Source organism: Aristolochia californica, unplaced genomic scaffold, assembly GCF_029961685.1.
Source record: "Aristolochia californica isolate CCGP_79_NKW_82.1479 unplaced genomic scaffold, dmAriCali1.0.hap1 SCAF_16, whole genome shotgun sequence".
Lineage (NCBI taxonomy): Eukaryota > Viridiplantae > Streptophyta > Magnoliopsida > Piperales > Aristolochiaceae > Aristolochia > Aristolochia californica.
Genome location: NW_027181837.1, coordinates 23,158,230 through 23,179,656, shown reverse-complemented (window position 1 = coordinate 23,179,656; position 21,427 = coordinate 23,158,230). Strand labels below are relative to the sequence as shown.

At 43.1% G+C, this 21,427-nt stretch overlaps 1 protein-coding gene across 2 annotated transcripts in view; it reads right to left on the bottom strand.

Annotated features, from left to right (window-relative positions):
- Positions 1-7,616: 7,616 nt before the first annotated feature.
- The window catches only part of LOC137953065 (GPN-loop GTPase QQT1), a 47,763-nt gene continuing 33,952 nt past the window's right edge, over positions 7,617-21,427 (bottom strand). For both annotated transcript variants that reach the window (XM_068800263.1, XM_068800262.1), the window contains exons 9-11: positions 9,188-9,260; positions 8,965-9,095; positions 7,617-8,234 (exon numbers count right to left, since the gene is read on the bottom strand). In XM_068800263.1, the coding sequence (XP_068656364.1) occupies positions 8,186-8,234; positions 8,965-9,095; positions 9,188-9,260 (253 nt within the window). In that variant the 3' untranslated portion in view covers positions 7,617-8,185. The remainder of the gene's footprint in view (positions 8,235-8,964; positions 9,096-9,187; positions 9,261-21,427) is intronic.

Sequence of the window (21,427 nt, the reverse complement as noted above, 5' to 3'; positions counted from 1 at the left end):
AGGGCGCCCCTGACGCCAGAAACCGAATTTTTGGGATCTGGCGAATTTTTGGGAGTGTTTAGAGATTTCAAAGGGCCAGGACGGATTCTGAGCCTTCAAAAGCCCAAGGGAAGAGGCTATAAATAGGAGGGGCCTCACCCATTGTAAAAGGGGAGGAATTTCGTATTCTTAGCATTCTTTGCTCTTTGAGTGTATAAAGAGAGTTTTTAGCATTGGCCTTCAAGAGTGTTTGGCTACCCTTTGTAATCTTGTACCCTCAACTAAAATGCCCATTCTCTCCCCTGCCCCACATGTTCCATCGAAGGTCCTGCTCATCCCATCGATTGTTCCACCCGCCCCTTGATTGCCCCACTTGTCCCATCAAAGGTCCCATTTGCCCCCTTCGAACCTCACGTCGTTTATTCAAATCTATCGCCATCGGGATCTGGCACCATGTGTTTGTCTTCCCTCTTCGATTGCTCCACCTGCCCCATCGATTGTACATCAAAACTCCTCGATTGCTCCACATGTCCCCATGATTAAGCCCCACCACTCCCTAGCCGAACAAATATTATTTGGATCGGCCATAAGGGGTTTGTCCTTTCAAGAATTGTGCCACGTAGAGACACCCCCTCCCCTAGTCTTCTCTCCTCTTAAATACTCGAACCGTGAAATCTCCATGGAAGTTTTCCTGATTGAGACCTACTCCCTCTATCATCTCTTGACACTCTGAGTCTCCCAATTCACACACACACACCTCGAAAATTGCCCCCAAAATCACACATGGATACTCCCCAGCCTTCCACTTAATCCCTCGTCCAGTATGCCTATGTAACCCTAGACTACTACCAGACTGAAAAAGTCTTCTCCCCCTTCCATCTATCAACACCAAGAGAAAACCCAGCCCGATAGTGTTATTTCATCGTTTTACTACCTAGATTCTGGTCAAACCTCACACCTCATTGAATGACACCCACTCCAACTTCAACCAAATACCCAAACATTCACCAACATAAACCACATCTCCCATGTTTTATGCCTGCTCCACTCACTATCATGAAGCCCGACACCAACCACCATGCTGACATCTCCAATGTCGAGTCCTCCAACCGACCTACTCCCCCAATCAAATTCACCTACTTTTGTCATTGATACAAATCCAAAGACAAAGAAATCACCCGCCCTCCAACTCCCCTAGTGGCACAAGATGATAGATCAAGAAGAAGAGCAATTCACCCCTATTCCCTTAATGTGATCATTTGGTCATGGAATATCAGGGAAATTAGTTCGTGCTCCAAGCATGCAACAGCTAAAACAATTCTCTTTGAATGTAAACCAAATATTGTAATTCATGTGGGATTATTCCTTAACACTCTTCCTCACGTGCATACCTTTTTCTGTGGCTCTACAAGTGGATAATTATGGTGGAAGCCCACATATGAGTACTTATTCTGATACCATGTGAAATTGTGTCCAAGGCCCATCCCAAAATGATTAGCCAACTTAGGTAACCTTTTTCTCAACTAATATACTCAAGGTCTTTGTATTCACTAATTCATATGGAGGGATTCCTTAATGAGACTCTCGTTTGCTTAGCATTTTGAGAACTGCAGATTGAGTTCATCCTTGAGTATCCTTTTGAAGACCAAAATGTTGCACTTGAAAATCGATTCATGTATCCCACGAACAATGAGAAACCATTTTCCGATTCCCTTGAAAAATTACGATAAATGCCGGAGAATTATTATTTGTTGCGAATTAGGATGGAAGATTAAGATACTTTAAAATAACGTTGAGCTTAGGGGCAGAGAACATCATTTGGAATTCAATTTTATTTACAACAACTTTATAGAATTATCACGAAAATGTGCATTTATAATTGTTAATCGGGTGTCTTAAATCCGATTACCTGACCCGATTACCCGTTTCGGCCCCGCGTATGTTACCCGATTAAATCACTTAATCGGGAAATCAGTTTTCGGGAGGTTTTGAGCTGAGACATTTTGGAAAGATAGGTTTTTCGTCGGGGAAGAGGGTTTCTTCGAGAGGAAGAGGGCTTCATTGGGAGAATCGTGTTTGATTTGTATGCTAGGAGCCGCAAAGATCTCTTCTTCGCTCGAGTTAGTGGACTCGTCGCCTCTACCCGTGGAGTAGACTGTTGCCGAACCACGTAACCCTGTGTCTCCTCTCCTTTGTGATTTATTTACTGTTTCCGCACCTATTTACGTTTTCTCTCTTTGATTATATGCTTCATAGTTGGATATTGTTGATTATGTGCTAGGATTTGTGTCTTCGTTTTAACAATTGGTATCAGAGTGGGGTTTTCCGGCGTCGGCACCGGATTTTCGGTTGCCTCTTTCTGTTTCCTCTGACGGGAAGAGAGTACTCTGTCCTAAGCTTCCGTTTGGTGGTTTTTTGGAAGTGCCGAAAGGGGTAGAGAAAACAAAGTTTTTTTGTTGGGGCACTCTTCGGTTCTATAAGTGCAGAGGAGAAGAAAAAGAAATAAAAAATTTGGGGGGCACTGTTCGGTGTTGGATTCTGGAAGTGAAAAGAGAGAGACTCTATTTATCAAAGAGGTCCAAAGAGAAGATTTAAGCATCTAAGCATATTTGTGATCGAGGGTATTTTGGTAATTATGACTGTGAATTATACAGTAGAGAAATTTGATGGGCAAATGAGTTTCAGTTTGTGGTGCATAAAAATACGTGCTTTGTTAGTAAATATTCCACAGAGCATTGAATGGAAAGGATAAGTTTCCAACTACGATATCAGAAGAAGACAAGGAGGATCTTGACATCAAAGCTCTTAGTTCCATTCACTTGTGTTTGGCTGATGAGGTTTTGCGGGAAGTTGCAGATGAGATGACAGCAGTTGGTTTGTGGTTGAAGTTGGAAAATATTTATATGACTAAATCTCTCACGAACAAGTTGTATTTGAAGCAATGTCTTTACACTCTTCGGATGAAGGAAGGTATATCTCTCAAAGAACATCTTAATGAGTTCAATAAGATTGTTATGAATTTGAGAAATATAGATGTTTTCATTGAAGATGAGGATCAAGCACTGAATATGTTGTGCTCTCTACCCCCATCCTATGAGCACTTCATTATGACTATACTCCATGGGCCTGATACCATCTCTATGGAGGATGTTAAAGCATCCTTATACTCAAGGAGTTGAGGAAGAAGGTGTCTACCAGTGGGAGCGAGGAGCAAGAATATGGTCTGTTTGTTCGAGGGTGAACGAAGGAAAAGGATTCTGGAGGTAGTGGCCGTTCTAGGCCCAAGTCAAAGGGGAAATGGGGGAAGTGCTATTATTGTCATCAACCAGGTCATTTTGCAAGAGAATGTCCAAAACTCAAAAAGAAAGAGAAAATAGAAGAAAAAGAAGAGGTTGTTAGGGTTGCTGAAGATCATCCTGATGGTTCAGAATATGTTCTCACAGTTGAGTGTTGCACACTTACAGGTTGAGTGGATACTTGATCTAGGCCGCTCCTACTTGTGTCCTATCGAGGATTTTTTTCTGCGACATATCAGTCGGTAGATGGTGTTACAATTTTGATGGGGATTTTTTGCTCTATAAAACTGTTTGGGATTGGAACGGTTTAGATCAAGATGTATGGCGATAAAGTGAGGATTTTGAAGAAGTTCAACATGTACCAGATTTTGTTTTCTCTAGGTTCTTTTGTTTCCCTTGGCTACAGATATACAACTAAAGGCGGAGTTTTTTGGAGGTCTGTATAAGTACACTGGTTGTAATGAAAGGGAAAAAGTTGGAAACCTTTATATGCTTCAGGACAGTACAGTCATAGGTACTGCAGCAGTTTCCTCATCTTCAGATTGATATTGACACGACTCGTCTGTGGAATATTCGATTAGGGTATATCAGTGAGCAGGTGGAGTTTGAGGGTGATAAATACGGCTATGCTGACATGGTCGCTTGTGCATTGCCTGTGGCAGAGACCGTTTAGTTTCCAGAGCCCTCTAACTACCGTGAAGCTGTCATGGGTAGTGATGTTGCTCAATTTAGATGCCCTAAGAGGCAAGGTGGAGATGGCGATAGACAGGTTCAGTTTTTCATAGAGGAGTAATCGAATTCAAGCCAAGGTGGAGATTTGTTAATCGGGTGTCTTGAATCCGATTACCCGTTTCGGACCCACGTATGTTACCCGATTAAATCACTTAATCGGGAAATCAATGTTCGGGAGGTTTTGAGCTGAGACATTTCGGAAAGAAGGGTTTTTCATCGAGGAAGAGGGTTTCGCCGAGAGGAAGAGGGTTTGGGAAGGAAGAGGGCTTCATTGGGAGAAATTGTGTTCGATTTGTATGTTTGGAGCCGCAAAACTCTCTTCTTCGCTTGACTTAGTGGAATCGTGTTCGATTTGTTTGCTTGGAGTAGGCTGTTGTCGAACCACGTAACCTTGTGTCTCTTCTCCTTTGTGAGTTATTTACTGTTTCCGCACCTATTTACGTTTTCTCTCTTTGATTATATGCTTCGTAGTTGGATATTCTTGATTATATGCTAGGATTTGTCTTCATTCTAACAATAACTATTTAGATAACAGATTTTCATTAGTATATGTTAAACGTTACGATATTTGATATGTTACTCTATCTTATATGTCACCGAAATATTAAACTCATTTTTAAGAAATATCGACAGTTACAAACCAGAAAGTTATCCGTTAGAATGCGGACGTTCGTGAGATTCCTCGGTAAAACACCGACCAAGGTCTCGCAGAGTCTAATACCCACACAGACTTAAAACTTTGTTGTTTTCCAGCTTCAAGTTTCATAATAGGTTTAATGAACCTTCTGAGAAAAAAAAAAAAAACTACGACATTTTTAACTTTAAGGAATCTCCTTCTCTGGTTGTCTGCATTTCTTTGGCAAACAGAAGATGCCTGCATTTCTTTTGACTGGCAACAGAGATTGTCGTCTTCTGTTTGCGTTGTGCATATTTTTCAATGTCTGGGTATTAGAGTGTCAGATAGATCCCTTTCTGGGTTTATGTTCTTAATCATTTTTAATTTGGATCCAAGACTTCTCGCCTACATAAGCCCTCAGTCCAAAAAACTGGTTTGCCTTTCCTATGGGAATACTACTTGCGCCATGCAAGGAAGTGATAAATTTTTAAAGTGAAAGTGTATTTTTTTCCCCTCCATCTAGGACAGAAATTACTGAGACACAGCAAGACATCTCCAGGGTATGGTCCAATGCTTTTCTTGGGTTTTACGGTAAAGTAAGAAAAGGGATATTAAATTGAATGTGGGAAGGGGTGCAGTGATAATGAAAGGGAAGAGAGAAAAGAGGATAAGCAGATGGGTATTGACTGCAAGACTGGATTTATCACGAAAGAGTTATGAATCTTGATACAATCTGGTGCCACACTAACAGGCCTCGGGATTTTTTAGTGTCAAGCCGGATGTCTCTATAACTAATTTTGCATGAGAATCCACCAAGCGAACTGAACTTTATTAACAATAGAAGCCCGCAAAGTTTAATTTGAACATACTGTAAGCAAGCTCCAATAATGAATCTAATTATTCAGGGAGGAAAATAAAAGTGTTTGTAACTGAAAAGACATGGAATATCTGTCTGTCTGTCTTGGGGGCGTGGATTCTCAGCATCCTGAGACCCCTTTTTTATCGGTTCTCAAGCCAGCAAAGGTGCCGGCCCTGGACACTAATATTGTCTGTGTTGTTAAAACTTGTAGGGTTGAATGAAACCAGCAGAATGATTAGGGACCGAATAGAGGTAGATAAACGTAGTACCGCTCCCATTGACTTTCCTCCGAAGGTGTACTCATTGTTGGAAATAAAAACCTCTGGGGCTTGCACAGGCAAGGATGAGTTGAGTGGAGATGGCTCAGTCAAATGATGGAGATTCAGATTCATTCAAAGCCATAACGAGATCATTTCCTTAGAAAGAAGGTGACACAGCTTCATCTTCAAGAAACTTCGGAAAATGGATACGGGGATGTAAAACCATACCTCGCCGGCTTAGTAACAGGAGCAAAGGGGAAGGAGAAGCCTCCCTCATCGATTTCGGTCTACGGATGGCACTTTTACGCCTTTTACAGTGAAATAGAGAAGATTTGAAGTTGCAGGCAGTCGGAATCTTGCGGCGGCTACGTTGGAAGCTAAAGCTTCGATATAAGGAAAATAGGGGGAAAAAAGAGAATATCCGATATACCACCCGATATCCGTTACGTTACATATGCTTCCGATATGTTACGATATACGATGTTTCGGACGAAATATCGGGACTAAGTTGGACCGAGTTTGACTTGTATTAGCCGCTATAAACCATAAAATTTACCATTACGATCATATATGGGGGCTAAAAACATAATATAACGGCGCATCAGCCGTTACTTTGTCGATGTAAATGTCTCGTGTTAGGATTTTCGCTACGTAACGCCAAGTTAGGTGACTGAGTCATATCTGAGTTATCCTACCGACCGCCAGAGTTTAACGAGTCGACTCCTACCGTTTGAGTCCACTTGTATCGCCTGCAATAAAATATGGAGTTGACATGACAAACTGCAACAAATATAACAAGTTAACCCAGACCGAATGTAATAAAATAGTGAGCTGACACGGATGACTGCAGTCGAATGCGAGTTGGTTTTCTGCTACGTAGCACTTACAAATGTGACTAAATCAAGATTGAGTTGAGTTGACCCGGTAAACCCTATTTCAGTTGAGTTCTCATATTGTTTCCTAAAAATAGAAATAGAGATGTCCAGTTTCAAAACGAGACTGAAACCTTTCAATCTCCATCTACGGTTATATTTCTCTTCATCCTCTGCCCTTCCTCTTTCTCCCGCCCGACCGAAACTTCGCCTTCTTCCTCTTTCATTCTATCACGGCCGACTGAGACCTCCAACCGACCTCCCGTTCGACCTCTTCCTCTTGGTTCGTCATTCCTCCCCGCGTTCCTCTTTCTCCTTGCCCGACCAAGAAGAACCCCTTCCACAATGGAGAGTTCATGACTTGGCTTTATTGGTGAGGTTGTGAAAGCGCTCCCAAGCCAATATTTTAAAAACTCGTTTCAAATTTCCATAAGAAAAGCAAATCCAACACACTACATTAGGCCCCAAACCCTATTAATGGGAAATCTAAAAAACCCTAAACCCAGCACCCTAAAAACACTAAACCCTATATATTAAAAAATCACAAACGATTTATTGCATTCGACTAAAATCGAAATGAGAATTTTTATTTGCACCATTTAGATTGTCAAGCGAATTAGTTTTTCTTTATTTTGTTTTCAGAAATTTTAGACCTCAAAAAGGTCGAATTTCCATTGAAACCAGTTCCTACTAACTGCTCTCATATGCTTTCACAGCTCAAATTGAATTGTTTTGTTGACCTAATCACACCAACATGTAACCTTATCTTACTTCATTACGGCTTTGTACAGATATAATGGAGACAACACTGGCAACTGTTGATCCCCATCAGAATAGCATCCTTGTGTGTAACAACATCGATTGATACCGTCACCTAAACCCATAAAAATTCTAGCAGATTTCTTCCAAACATCAAAAACTATAAAAAAATAAATAAATAATGCAACCCATGTTGGACAGATGGACGCTGATTGAACTTTTGAGTCACTTTTGCACAGCATCTCACCGGAAGTTGCTCATCTTGGATTGGTTATAACTTGTTCAAGTGACCTGAATCGACCAGCTATTAACAAACACTGGATGTAGCCGTTGGGCACAACAGTTACCACAGAGTTCAAATGTCATGCGTCAAAGAGTTTCAAAAAGAAGAGAAAAATCAAGAAAACTTTCAGCAGTATCCGTCAGGCCCAAAGTTCATTATGAGTTGAAACTGTTCCTCACTGCTTTTGTCTCATTTATCCTGGCAAAACAACAAATGACAGGATCTTGTATGGAACAACCCCCTTCATAATGCAAAGACCAAATGATAAATACAAAAATACCAGCAAACGTGTCATAAATACACAAAAGTTACATGTATGTTCGGTCTCTTTCAAATATTAAACACTTTAACCTAGACCCACCCTCCAGATACCCAAATGTTCCATGAGACTTGAACCGAAGACCTCACACAAGACCTCAAAAACTTCAGGAACCCCCTGTTATCCAACAGTTGTCTACCACTTCCTAATCAGATCAAGTTCAACCTTTCACAGGATAAGTATGAGAACTGATGACCAACTCCACAATACTCAAAAATCATCATCATCCTTCATGTACTTTTCTTGCACAGCAAACGTTGTGCAATAACTTGTCAAGAAGTAACAATCAACCAATATGTTATGCTTAGTTGACAACAATATTTTAAAAGAAAACATTCAATACAAATAAAGTTAGCAGCGTATAAACATTCGTTGAATCAGTTAATGAACGTTATCCAGCTGCAAGTAAGACATTAACTTCAAAATCCACATAACTATTGATTGTTCTCTGAAGGGTTGATGACAATGAAGAATTCTAACATATCACATACTCCTAACCATATGACAACCCTCAAGATATATGGATGGAAAGCAAACTGTTTAAATATTTATGAATATTTAATCAGTGACCAAAGAATTCTTGGCAACCAGCAAACAATCCAGGATGTCCAAACCGAAGAATATTTAATCAATGACCAAAGAATTGTTGGCAAACTGCAAATATTCCAGGATGTACAAAATGCACCATGCTACAACTGCAGCACTTGAGAAACAGTTCTAGCTCTCATGTGCACACCATTTTATAAATCAGAGGGTTTTAAGGAGAGCAAAGATAATGAATCTGGTCACATTTTGTGTGTGCATGTTTCTATGCAAATATTAGAGGTAGAGGGAACAAACAATGGAGAGCAGGAAAATGGAATCTCATGGAGCATCAAGGAAATTGAACCTTGTCTTGCCATCCATTAGGATTTGAGAACCCTGTAAAGTAAAAACAAGTAATGCATTCTCAAATACCACAGAAACACATAAAAGGCGACAAAGGATATCTGTAATAATCCCAATCAGTTGGGCCAGCTGCTATCTTGCTGAACTCAACAGCACTGCTTTCTATTCCCAAAAAGATATAACCATTGCTTTTGTCTATTAGCTTCACAAGATTTCCCACGCTTTCTTTATCCTGAATGAGAGTGCCAGACAGTGAACCATTTGATCCACCTCCTAAAATCATAAAGAGGACAAGAAAAGATACAAAAGCATTTATTTGACTACCTGGATGTCTAAGGTTGTGAAGTTGACGAGACCAAAATTTTCTATAACATCACAAAACTCCTTCGTCAATTTTCTGCATCAAAATAATAATAGAAGTTATAGAAATAATTAAGAAACATAAAAGACAAAATACCTTGCTTTTTTATCAAACATTGCCTCATTTCTTATGTAGTCTACAGCAAAATAAAAAGAACCAAAGCATACCTTTTTTTTATAATTTTGAAAATGATGCTAGCTTTGTTAATCAACTGAGCAATAGTGTTTCAACACAGGTTACAAGATGAAAGTACAAACAATCTCTGGATGTCCCATTTTTTGCTAGCTTGTCAGCTTCCGAGTAAGTAGATCTTCTATCTTTTCTCATGCGATTAGCCATCAATTGTTATGTGCATGATCTCATCAAATAGGTGTTATAGTTTCCACGGGGTAGTAGCAGATTTGCTCATGCAGCCAATGACAAGGCAGAGTCGCTTAGATCTTCTATCTTTTCTCATGCAATTAGCCATCAATTGTTATGTGCATGATCTCATCAAATAGGTGTTGTAGTTTCCACAGGGTAGTAGCTGATTTGCTCGTGCAGCCAATGACAAGGCTGAGTCGCCTTCTGGCCCATTGTAGTGCACAGTGAATTACTTTTTGTATGATTCCCCCAATAGTTGCTGCTTTTCCTTCAAATGCTCAACTATTTCTTTCAAGCAATAAGTGCCATGGCACTGCAGCAATTGCAAGCTTCTGTAATGCCTTACGTTCATTATACCAAGCCCCCATCTTGTTTACTTTTACACACCTGGTTCCACTGCACCAGTGAATACATTTTTTTTTAAATGATACTGATTTTTATTAAGAAAAAAGCTCAAAAGAGCAAATTACAAAGGTGGGAAGCCTTCCCAAACAATGAGATATTGCTGGGAAGTTTCGAATTTTGCCAATTTATCAGCCAAATAGTTGGCTAATCTAGGAATGAGATTCCAATTACAATGGACAGATGATACAATGTCAACAATACAATATGTGATAGGCCAGTGGTGCCAAGGGGGGGAGCTGTCTTTGGAACACCAATTGATGACAATCTTCAAGTCTCCTTCAATGATTAACTTGCCATGGAGGCCGAATAGAACAGCACTAACTTCAACAGTATTAGAATCAGCAATGACCACGGGTCCAGCATAAGAAATAATAGTTTCCATTGTGACCTCTGAAAATACCACCTGCTTCAGGACAGCCAATAGCACTACCATCAAAATTGAGTTTGATGCAATCGCAAGGGGAAGGATCCCAGATGGCCATAATTGGAGTCCTACAGGGACCAATCATATGAGCGATCGTGCCCTAATTTTCCCAAAGGGAAACACCCAATAAAGCGGCAAATCCCTTCCTTGTATGAAGCTAGCTCAAGATAAGGCCAACGGCATGTGAAGCCGTGTTGTCCGGGGTGCAAGCTTTGGAGTTAAATCTTAGGTTATTTCGCTCGAGCCAAATACACCATGGAACATGCGCAAGACAGGCCGAAAGTATTACCTTGCCCAGCCGAAGAAGCCGAATCCCTCTAACCATCTCAAAGGTACCGAAGAGGTCCTGATGTAGCCCCATTGGGAACCCAATCTTCTGAAAAATCTTCATCGAAACTTGCCAAGAAAATCCAGTGTAAGAGGACATGCTAGACTGTCTCATCGTACTCACCACAAGGAGACAAGAAAGATCAGGGGCGATGAAGCCTCTTCTATGAAGGTTGGCAGAAGTAAGGATTTGTTCTCTGATGGCCAACCACACGAAAATTTTGATTTTAATTGGCGCTGAGATTTTCCAAGCCAGATTTGCCTTGTGCGCATTTATAACGTATGCTTTCTGATATGAAAGTAAGCATAACCAATAGTGAATCGGCCATTAATGTTGGGCTTCCAAGTCAGCTTATCAACTAAATGCTCCCGGATAATAATACTGTTGAGTATGGTAAGGAGAGCAAAAGGCCGAAAATTCCTTATAATTTAGTCCTCGACAGAACGGGAGACTCCATGACTGATCCCTCCAAGAATCAGCCACTGAGCAAGAGAGGTCTCTAGCCACCCTATACAGCCCCAAGAAGTCATCCGAGAGGGACTGGCGGCCCCACCATTCATCTAACCAGAAGAGGAGGGTTCTACCATTGCCTATGTGAAACATTGTAGCTTCTCTGAAGATAAGAGTTTACCCCTCCAAGTGGCTAGCCTCATTTCAATTTCTCAATGATGGCGGACCAGAGTGACGCCGAAGGCCGAGAATCAAAAAGTGGGAGCCAAAGATATGTAACTGACAGATATCCCACAGAATACCCCAAGTAGTCCGCCATATCCCGAAGTCCAGCTGGATTGAAGTGGTAGCCTAGAAGAGCGGGTTTTTCCCAGTTTATGTTCTGACCAGAAGCCATATCAAATAATCCCAAAACAACATGCAGTTTTCTTATCTGATCCATAGTACCAACCCCGAAGCAAATAGTATCATCTACAAACTGGAGGATCGGAATATGAAAAGTTGTGCAATCTGTGGTGGGGAGAAGTCATCCCATGTTCTTGGCCAAGTAGATCAAGGAGGATGGATATTCTGCTACCACATTGAAGAGAAAATGCGAAAGAGGGTCTCCCTGTCTGATTCCCCTGGTTCCCTTAAACTACCCACAAACTATTCCGTTGAGAAGGACGGAGTAACTTGCAGAGGATATACAATTTTGCATCCAGAAGTGCAAGTTTTCCCCAAATCCCATCCCCAGGAGGGTGTCCAGAAACTTCCAATTGACTCTATCAAATTGTTTTTCGAAGTCAAGCTTGAGGATGAATCTGGGGAGCTTAAGAACCTTGAAGTGGTGGATAAGTTCATGATATCCCATGGCTGAATCAAGAATGTTCCTTTCCTTAATAAAAGCACTTTGACTATGGTGAATGGCAATAAGGAGAACAGCCATGAGGCAATTAGCAAGGAGGCACGCAATCACGTTATATGCACTGGTAGTGAGAGTGATCCACCGGAAGTCGGATGGGAGTTCTACCCCGTCTTTTTAGATATAAGGGCAATGAACGAGGCTCTAATGCTCCTATATCTGATGCCATGCTGATAGAAGGAGCGGGTCATGCCGGCAATGTCGTCTCTGATGAAGGCCCAACAATGGCGATAAAATTCCCCTTTGAATTTGTCCAGGCCCGGAGCGTGATCCAGAGAAAGACCAAGGGCCGCAATTTCAATTTCCCGGCTAGAGAAGGGGAGATCAATGAAGCTTGATGTAGCTGATCGAATAACCTGGAGGTGAACCCTTTGGAAGAAAGGGCAGACTGGCTAGTGATCAGAGTATAAATCTACAAAAAAAATCACCAATGAGTTTGAAATATGGATTCAGTCTGAGGTTGTCTCACCATAGACGTTGAGCATGGTGATGTGGTTGGCCCTTCTTCATGCAGAGGTGACTGCATGGAAAAATTTAATATTAGCATCCCCATCAGAAAGCCATTTGAATCTTGTTGCTTCTAGTGTACTAGCTTGTTGTGGGCGAAGGACTGCAATTGCCCTTGAAGGGCATACCTCTGAGAGACTTCCGGAAAAGAGACCCCTCAAGACTCCTCTAAGTCAAGAGCGGCTATCTGTGCAAGAGCATTGGCTCTCTCGGCCGAGGAACAGGCGTTCTTCTCAGAGGTCCACCATTCAATTATTATTGAATCTGAAAAGAGGGGGGAGGAGGTTGTTTTCTTCGAGATGGCAGGGATTTCTCAAGGCAGAAGCGAGTAGCATTAAAGTCATCCCGCAAGCATCAGAGGAATAGGCCACATCTGACGAGTCCTCAATAGGCCATCCCAAAGAAGGTGGCGCTCGTGGTGTCTGGTAGGGTCGTAGACACCTACAAAGCACCAAATGTTCCCTAAACCTTTGTCTCATAGCTTGATGCCAAGGGAGTAAGAGTCATAGCAACGATCAAGCACCTCAATAGTACTAGTGTCCCACATCAGTAGGATGCCGCCAGCCAATCCCACTGCATCCACTAAAGCCCAAGGAATACTTGAAATGGTTGGTGCTCCTCACAATAGAAATCTTCTTTGATTTGATTCCGGTTTTGCTGCAATGCTAGCCGGGCATGGCAAAAATGTTAAGGAATAATTAGGAAGGCCAGCCAGTGACGCCTTCAGCAGTGTAGTTCTACCTGCTAGACAGATCAGGTGACCCTTCCATGAGTCGAATCCTCACACATCTAATCCACCACTGGTTGCCATAATTGTTTTGTGTACTCTGCCTACAAAGAGTGTAGGCCCAGGTACATATTTGGGAGTTCCATGGTTAAACAGCATTGCACCTGTGCCATACTCAATTCCACATTCTTGCTCATGTTGGCACCTAACAGTCCTTACTTATACCAGATTATATTCTGCCCAGACAATAATTCATAATGGTACAACAATCCTTTACTTCCCTTTACACGGTATGACAGTGTCATTGGCAAGATGCATTATGTGTACTATTATTGGTGATCACCCAGACTAAAACCAGTGATCCCCCCTTGGTTCTGCCCTTCATACACTAGAGAACATAATGCCTCACAATGTTAAACAACAGCGGTGATAGTGGGTCACCTGGCTGAGACCCTTAAGAGCTTTTAAAGAAGCCTTTCACAGTTCCATTGATGAGTACCAAGAATTGGGCCAATGATAAACAGCTCTTGATCCACCCCTTCCTTCTTTATTTAAAACCCATCTTCACCATTAGGAAATCAATGAAATCCCAATTTACTCTGTCAGATGCTTTTTCCAAATCCAATCTCAGCACAAACCATTTTAGGCCCTTCTTTTTATATAGGTGCAACATTTCAAGCACTGTAATTGCTGCAACTAGCATTTGCGTTAAAGCTGACTGGTATCCTCTTATCACCTTGGTTAATGCTTTTCTCAGTCTGGAGGCAAGTACCGCCAAGATTAATTTGTACTGGCTGGAAACAGGATTATGGTTCTGAAATCTTCGGGGATTTTGCATCTTTGCAGCACTGTCTAATGTCCCCCTAGAAGGATTTCAGTTTCGGGCAGAATTGCATGCCAGCTGTTCCTGTGTAGCTGATTTCCTGCCATTAATTTTTCATCAGCTCCTTCAAGCCCTTTCCGATTTACCATGTTTTACAAACCTGAAAGGTGGGGTCCCATTATTGTAAGGATGTTTCAAGTAAGACACTGTGATCCAAGACTGACCATGGGAATATTCCTCCCAATGCTGTCACAAATGCAAGCTACTCTTGGTTCACTAGGAATATGTCTAGCTTTGATATGATTCAGAAAAGGGGGCGGGGGGGGGGGGGGGGGGGGCGGGGGGGGGCTGGGGGGAAGGAGTCCCCACTGATGACCCACAGTAAGCTCTATGGGCATATTCCTCAATACTGTCACAAATGCGAGCCACTCTTGTCTAGATTTGATAGGATTCGAAAGGGAGAGGGAGGGAAAGGGGGTGGGTGGTTTCTTGTTTGTTTGTCCATGTGTACTCTGCTCCTAATAAAGCAGTCTCTATGAGTGCATGCCTGTTAATGTATTTTGTTAAGTACCTCATTGCTGCCTTTGTCATCGTTCTGCCCTCCTTTTCTTCATAGTTGTTAAAAAAATGAAGTCCCCACTGATCACCCACAGTAAGCTCCACGGTTGTATTATTGCCAACATCTCTTCCCACATGAGCTTCCATTGTAGAACTTGTTAAACCACAGACAGATTGGGAAGTTCAGTGTAGATTATCCTACACTGATCAGAAGTACACTTCAATTCTAAAGTTTCCTTCCTCCTACTCAATTTCCTCCAGTTCATTTGGGCCCTAGATATCTGTAATTCCTCCGGCAATCCCCTCTGCTTCAATTAGAGTCCATCTCGGGTTTATTTTATGCCATATCTCCCTGATTACATCTTCTGTGATATCCTCCGTTTCTGTTCCTATATGAAAGCTGCTTTTACCTTGTTTTTTTTTTATAATGGATTTCTTGATATGAGAGTCGAACCCACGCATGTTCCAGGACATAATATTCACCAAACCACTCTCTTATGGTCCCATCTTGCTTCAGTTGTTTTATTCTTGCTTTGCAAGCCTCAATGTAGTCTCTTAGAATTTTCAAGGATATCTCAGATTCATCCATCGCATTCTCAATAAAGACAACTGTTGGAATATTTGTTTGTATCGACCGGGCCAGTCCTTGTATAAGATCCGTAGGGTTGCTTTCCTAATAGGTTCGAGCCTTTTAGCGCACTGGTTTCAACATGGTATCAGAGCAGGTTGGTCCCGAGTTCGAGTCCCACTCCCACCGAATTTGTCTTGGGTTTTTCCAAGAATTTGTCCTGGGTTTTTCCAGTGAATTTGTCCACGGGTTTTCCCCGTGCGGGGAAGTGTTGGAATATTTGTTTGTATCGACCGGGCCAGTCCTTGTATAAGATCCGTAGGGTTGCTTTCCTAATAGGTTCAAGCCTTTTAGCGCACTGGTTTCAACAACAACAATTCTTTTCTCAAAGGCAATTCATTCTCTTTCTGCTTCATCCATCAATTGATGTGGAGGAGCCACCACAGGCGCTTCCTCAACACTATATAAGATCATCGTGTTTCATTTTGCTTTGTTCATTTGCACCACTTTTATCGCTTTTAGTATTTACTCAACTCCCTTTCATGATTGGGAGGACTTCTTCATCCTTTCCACCAAGTTGATTTTGTCTTGATAGGTTTAAGTATGCTACCATGACATCCTTCTTCCGCTTGTGCAATGAGTGGCATGCCTTCTGAGACAATGAGTCCTAGGGCCTAGCAAGGTCGTTTTCCTGACTCACTGATGTTAAGCTGTTTCGATCCAGCAATTTTGCACCTGATTGAGCTCAGTTTGGCCTGATTTTGCATCTGCTCTGTACCAGCAATTTTACATCTCATTTTGCACATGACAAAAGCAGCATGCTCACTCATGTGAGCCAAATCTTCCAAAAGCGGTTCTAGGTTTGAATCCCGCTCGGTATTGGTCTCCTTTTTTTTTTTTTTTTTTTTGAAAAGATGCTGATTTTTATTAAGAGAAGCTCAAACGAGCAAATTACAAGGGGGGAAAGTCTTACCAAACAATGAGAGAGCATTGTCTCTGAAAACACCACAAGCTCCAGCCGGCCCAGGACAACATAAAGCACTACCATCAAAATTGAGTTTGATGCAGTCGCAAGGGGGAGGATTCCAGGTGGTCATAATCGTAGTTCTGCACGGGCCCGCCATATGCGCGATCAAGCCCTAATTTTCCCGAAGGGAAATATCCAATATAGAGGCAAACTTATTCCTGGTATGTAACCAACTCGAGACAAGGCCCACTGCATGAGTAACCTTGGAGTTGAATCTCTAGTTATTGCGCTCGAGCCATAGGTACCATGGGACATGTGTAAGGCATGACGAGAATTAGCTTGCCCAACCTAGGAAGGCGAATCCTCATAACCACGTCATAGGTTCCAAAGAGGTCCTGATGTAGCCCCATTTAGAGTTCAATCTTCTGGAAGATCTTCATCCAGACTTTCCAAGAGATATCACAGTGTAATAGAACATGCTGGCATGTCTCATCGCTTGTACAATAGAGGGGACGAGTACGATCGGGGGTTGTGTAGCCTCTGTTATGGAGGTTGTCAAAGGTGAGGATATGTTTCCTTCGTCCACACGAAAAAATTGATTTTACTAGGCGCTGAGAGCTTCCATGCCAAGCTTGCTTTCTACTCCTGCATGTTGTAATCATGCTTTCTGATATGGGAGTAGGCGGATGGAACTGTGAATCAGCCATTAATACTGAGCTTCCATGTCAGTTTATCAACTGCATGCTCACGGATAGTAATGTTGCTGAGTCTATAAAGGAGAGGGCATAAAGCCGAAGTTTCCTCATCATTTAATCCCCGGCGAAACATTAGACTCCATGAGCAATCTCTCCAAGAATCTGCCACTGAGCAGGAGAAGTCCCCCGCCACCCTAGAAAGCCCCGGGAAATCCTCGGAGAGGGGGCGGGGGCCGCACCATTCATCCGACTAAAAGAGGAGGGTCCTTCAATTGCCTATGTGAAAAGAAGTTGCATCTCTATATATTGGGAGGAGCTTTTGAATTGATTTACATATCAGAGATAGGAGTCCAGTAACGCCATCTTCCCTCCACCAGGCACCTGAAGGTTGAAGATAGAACCTAACCATATCTCTTTATAGGCTGTTATGCTTGATGTTGAAGTTCCAGATCCATTTGAGCATAAGGGCAATGTTCATCTCCTTCGTAGGCCGGATGCCTAAACCACCCCGATTTCGAGGCATGCAATTATCTTTCCAACTCACCAAATGACATCTGAAGGTGTCCTATGATCCTCTCCAACAAAAATGCCAACAGATGGCATCAATCCTGTAGCAAATGGAGGCCAGACAGTGCACAAAATATAATAAATAGTTTGGCAGTCTTGCCAAACAAGACTTAAGGAGAGTGAATCGCGCAGCAATAGATAAAAGCTTGCCCCTCCAAGTAGCTACTCTCTTTTCAAATTTCTCAATAGGGAGGACCAAAGTGTCGCCGAAGACTGAGAGACAGAGTGGCAGTCCTAGATATGTAATTGGCAAATATCCCAATGAGCACAACAAATAGTCAGCCATACCCTAAAGCACAGATGAGTCGATATGATAGCCTAGGAGAGTGGTTTTCTTCCAATTAATGTTCTGACTAGAAGCCAATTCCAATAGTCCCAATACAGCATGCAGTTTTCGGATCAAATCCATAGTACCAACCCCAAAGCAAATGGTATCGTCTGCAAACTGAAGGATCGGCACATTAAAGGCTGCACAGTCCGTCGTGGAGAGGAGCCAGATTAACGAGGATAGATATTCCACTACCACATTGAAGAGCAAAGGGGAAAGGAGGTCTCCTTGCCTGATTCCCCTGGATCCCTTAAAATACTCGCAAACAGTTCCGTTGAGGAGAACGGAGTAGCCTGCAGAGGAGATGCAACTTTGAATCCAGAAGCACCATTTTTCCCCAAATCCAGTCTTCCCGAAGAGTGTCCAAAAGCTTCCAATTAACTCTGTCAGAGACTTTCTTAAAATCAAGCTTTAGAATGCACATGGGGAGCATTAAAGCCTTAAAATGGTAGATGAGTCCGTGACATGTCATGGCCGAATCTAATATATTCCTTCCCTTGTTAAAAAAATCTTGGCCATGATGAATGGCAATAGGGAGGATCACCCTGAGGTGATTGGCAAGGAGGCGCGCAAGCACCTTAGGCACTAGTGGTGAGACTGATCGGCCGGAAGTCAGATGGAAGTTTTGCCCCTTCTTTTTTAGGGATGAGGGCAATAAATGAAGCTCTGATGCTCCTAAATTTGATGCCATGTTGATAGAACGAGTGAACCATTCAGGCAATGTCGTCTCTGATAAAAGGCCAGCATCGGCTATAGAATTCCCCATTGAAACCATTCAGGCCTGAAGCACAATCTAGAGGAAGACCCAGAGCTACTTTTTCAATTTCCCTACTGGAGAAAGGGAGCTCGATGAGACTAGCTGTAGCCGGAGGAAAAGCCTGGAACTGAACCCTTACAAAGAAAGGGCGGACTGGCGGGCAATCAGAATATAAATCTGCAAAAAAATTCACTAGTGAGTCTTAAATAAGGGATCGATCCAAGGTAATCTCACCAATGACGCTAAGTGTGGTGATGCGGTTGGCTCTTCTACGTGCAGAGGCAACTACATCAAAGAATTTAGTATTGGCATCCCCCTCGGCGAGCCATTTAAATCTTGCATGTCGCTTCCAGTGCACAATCTCACTATGAGCGAAGGACTACATTTGTCCTTGGAGGGCATATCTCTGGGTTATTTCTATTGAAGAAAGGCTTTTAGATTCCTCCTCAGAGTCAAGAGTGGCAATCTGAGAAAGGACAAAGGCTCTCTCAACTGAGGAAGAGGCCTTTCTCGCAGAAGCCCAGGATCGCAGCAACGGCTTCAGCATCTTGAGCTTGGCTGGGAAACTCCAACCGCTCGGGCCTGCAACGACCATCCTCTCCCAAAAGGACTGGATATAGAAGTCACAAGAGTGATCCACCATCCAAGCATTGTTAAATCTTAAAAAGGGCACCCGCAAGCATCAGAGGAATGGGCCACCTCTGACAAGTCCTCAAAAGGTCATACCAGAAGAGATGTCTCTCATGGTGTCTGGTAGGACCATACACACCCACAAGGTACCAAATGTTCCCCAATCCTTTGTCTCTCAACTTGATTCCAAGGGAGTAAGTGTCACAACATCGATTGAGCACCTCAATGGTACAGGTATCCCACACCATCAGAATGCTGCCAACCGATCCAATTGCATCCATAGAAATCCATCCAGGCTCTTTAAGGGGCCACAACTTCCAGATATATCCAAGGGGCAGAGAAGCCACCTTGGTTTCTTGAAGAATAGCAATATTTGCCTTGGAAGAGGCAAGAAGGCCCCGAACTGAGGCGCGGTGATGCACGAATCCAATTCCACAAACATTCCAAGAGAGAATGATCTTTGATCATTTGTCTTCTTCTTGGACTTCTCAGACAGGAGGTTATCTCCCTGAGGGGGACTCTGTGTAGATGGTGCCAATCACCTTGGCAAGTTCCACTATCTGGGCCCAGGTTTCTGGGTTAAATTTTTGTTGTTCTATCTGGAGAGCAGCCACATAATTCTAAGCTCTTTCGCCCGGCACTGGAAAGATGTCCCCTATCTCTGGGTTGCAGGGGGTATCTAATAGTAACACTAGGACCTCCTTGGAGAAGTTGTCTCAAGGGGGGGGGGTGAAGTTTTTTTTTCAGGGGAGAAGGAGGGAGGGTGGATGGCTGTTGTAGGTATTTGGGGATTGGGATAGATTATGTCTGGGATATGGCAAGCTAGAGGGCGGGACTATCGAGGAGGCAGCTGGAATAGCATCAGTGCCAGTTGTAAGACTGGCTGGGTGAGCACACATCTGCTGGGGAGAAGAGACCAGGGATGTGAAGAATCTCTAGGTTCAGTTGCAGGGCTCGAGGTCACATTACTGATGTCTTCCATATCTGCCAACTCAATGCGGATCCAGAATCGGGTATTATCCACCATGATGCATCGGAAGTACTGTCCTTCATAAGGACGTATAGGATTGATGACGATAAGAGGGTCTGAAGCAATTATGGAGCCAAACTCTGAGATGATGCTCGTAAAAACCTCAATGTGCCATAGTTCCGCAGGGAGGCCGGTGACTGTAACCCATTGCCCAAATTGACTAGGGGTCGAGGGGAGCCATTCAAATATCCCAATGATGCCCAAGGGAGTCTGGGGTGTGAGAGCAAGGGCCACAGAAGACTCTTGTTGGGTTTCAAAATGAACAAGCCAGGATTGGTGGTTGAGGTAGGAAATTCTGGATGTGTAGGGGAGGTGAAGCTCATCGGTCAACCATTGAAGGATGCTGGATTTGACAATAGAGGGAGAGGTGTGGACTATGATAGAGCAGGCCAGAGATTGTCGGCCTTTATGGAGCAAGTTGGGAGGGATTTGGATGGTTTTGGATGTTTCTGACTGAAGAAGTTGTGTTGGGACATGGTCTAAAAAGAGGTTCTAAATGGTTGGGTTAGGGGGTTGATTGGAAGGAGAGGTGGACTCTGGGAGTGTTTTGTCTCTAGTGGGGCTCGAAAATAAGGGAGGGGAAGGCTCAGGTGGTGTCGCCGGAGCTGGGTGCTCCTCTTGCCAGAGTCAGCACCAGAGAGAGGCTCTGGATGGCCTCTGCGAACTCCTTCCAGCCGATACCCGAGTTGGTGGCCTCGGGAATATAGATCCTGGCAAGCACTGTTGAGCCTCGACGATGGACGACACGACACACTCTTCGTCCCCGAAAGGAGCTCACTGATAGGAAGAAAATCGAATCCCGTGTCCAAAGTTCACGGGTTCGATTGGCTTCGTTCTTGACTCTTTGGAATTGAAGAACGAGGCTTCCATCGGAATGCAGATGAAGGACATCTTCGATCCGACAACGGAGGAGATGCTAATCACCTGTCCGAAGCTCCGAGCAACTATCTCCACTATAACTCTGTTCTTTCTGTAACTAAAACGGAAAGGATGGTTCCTCTCCTTTCATCGAGAGATCGTCTATCGTCTTCCAACTGGCATCGAAACCTTCCGTCAGAGGTTCAGGAGACTCATTGGAAGGGAGCTCAAAGACTTTCGAGCGTCTGGAGTGGCTTTTTCTGGATCGATGGTTGCAGATTTTCTAGGTCTTCTCGCCAAGACACCGTCATTCC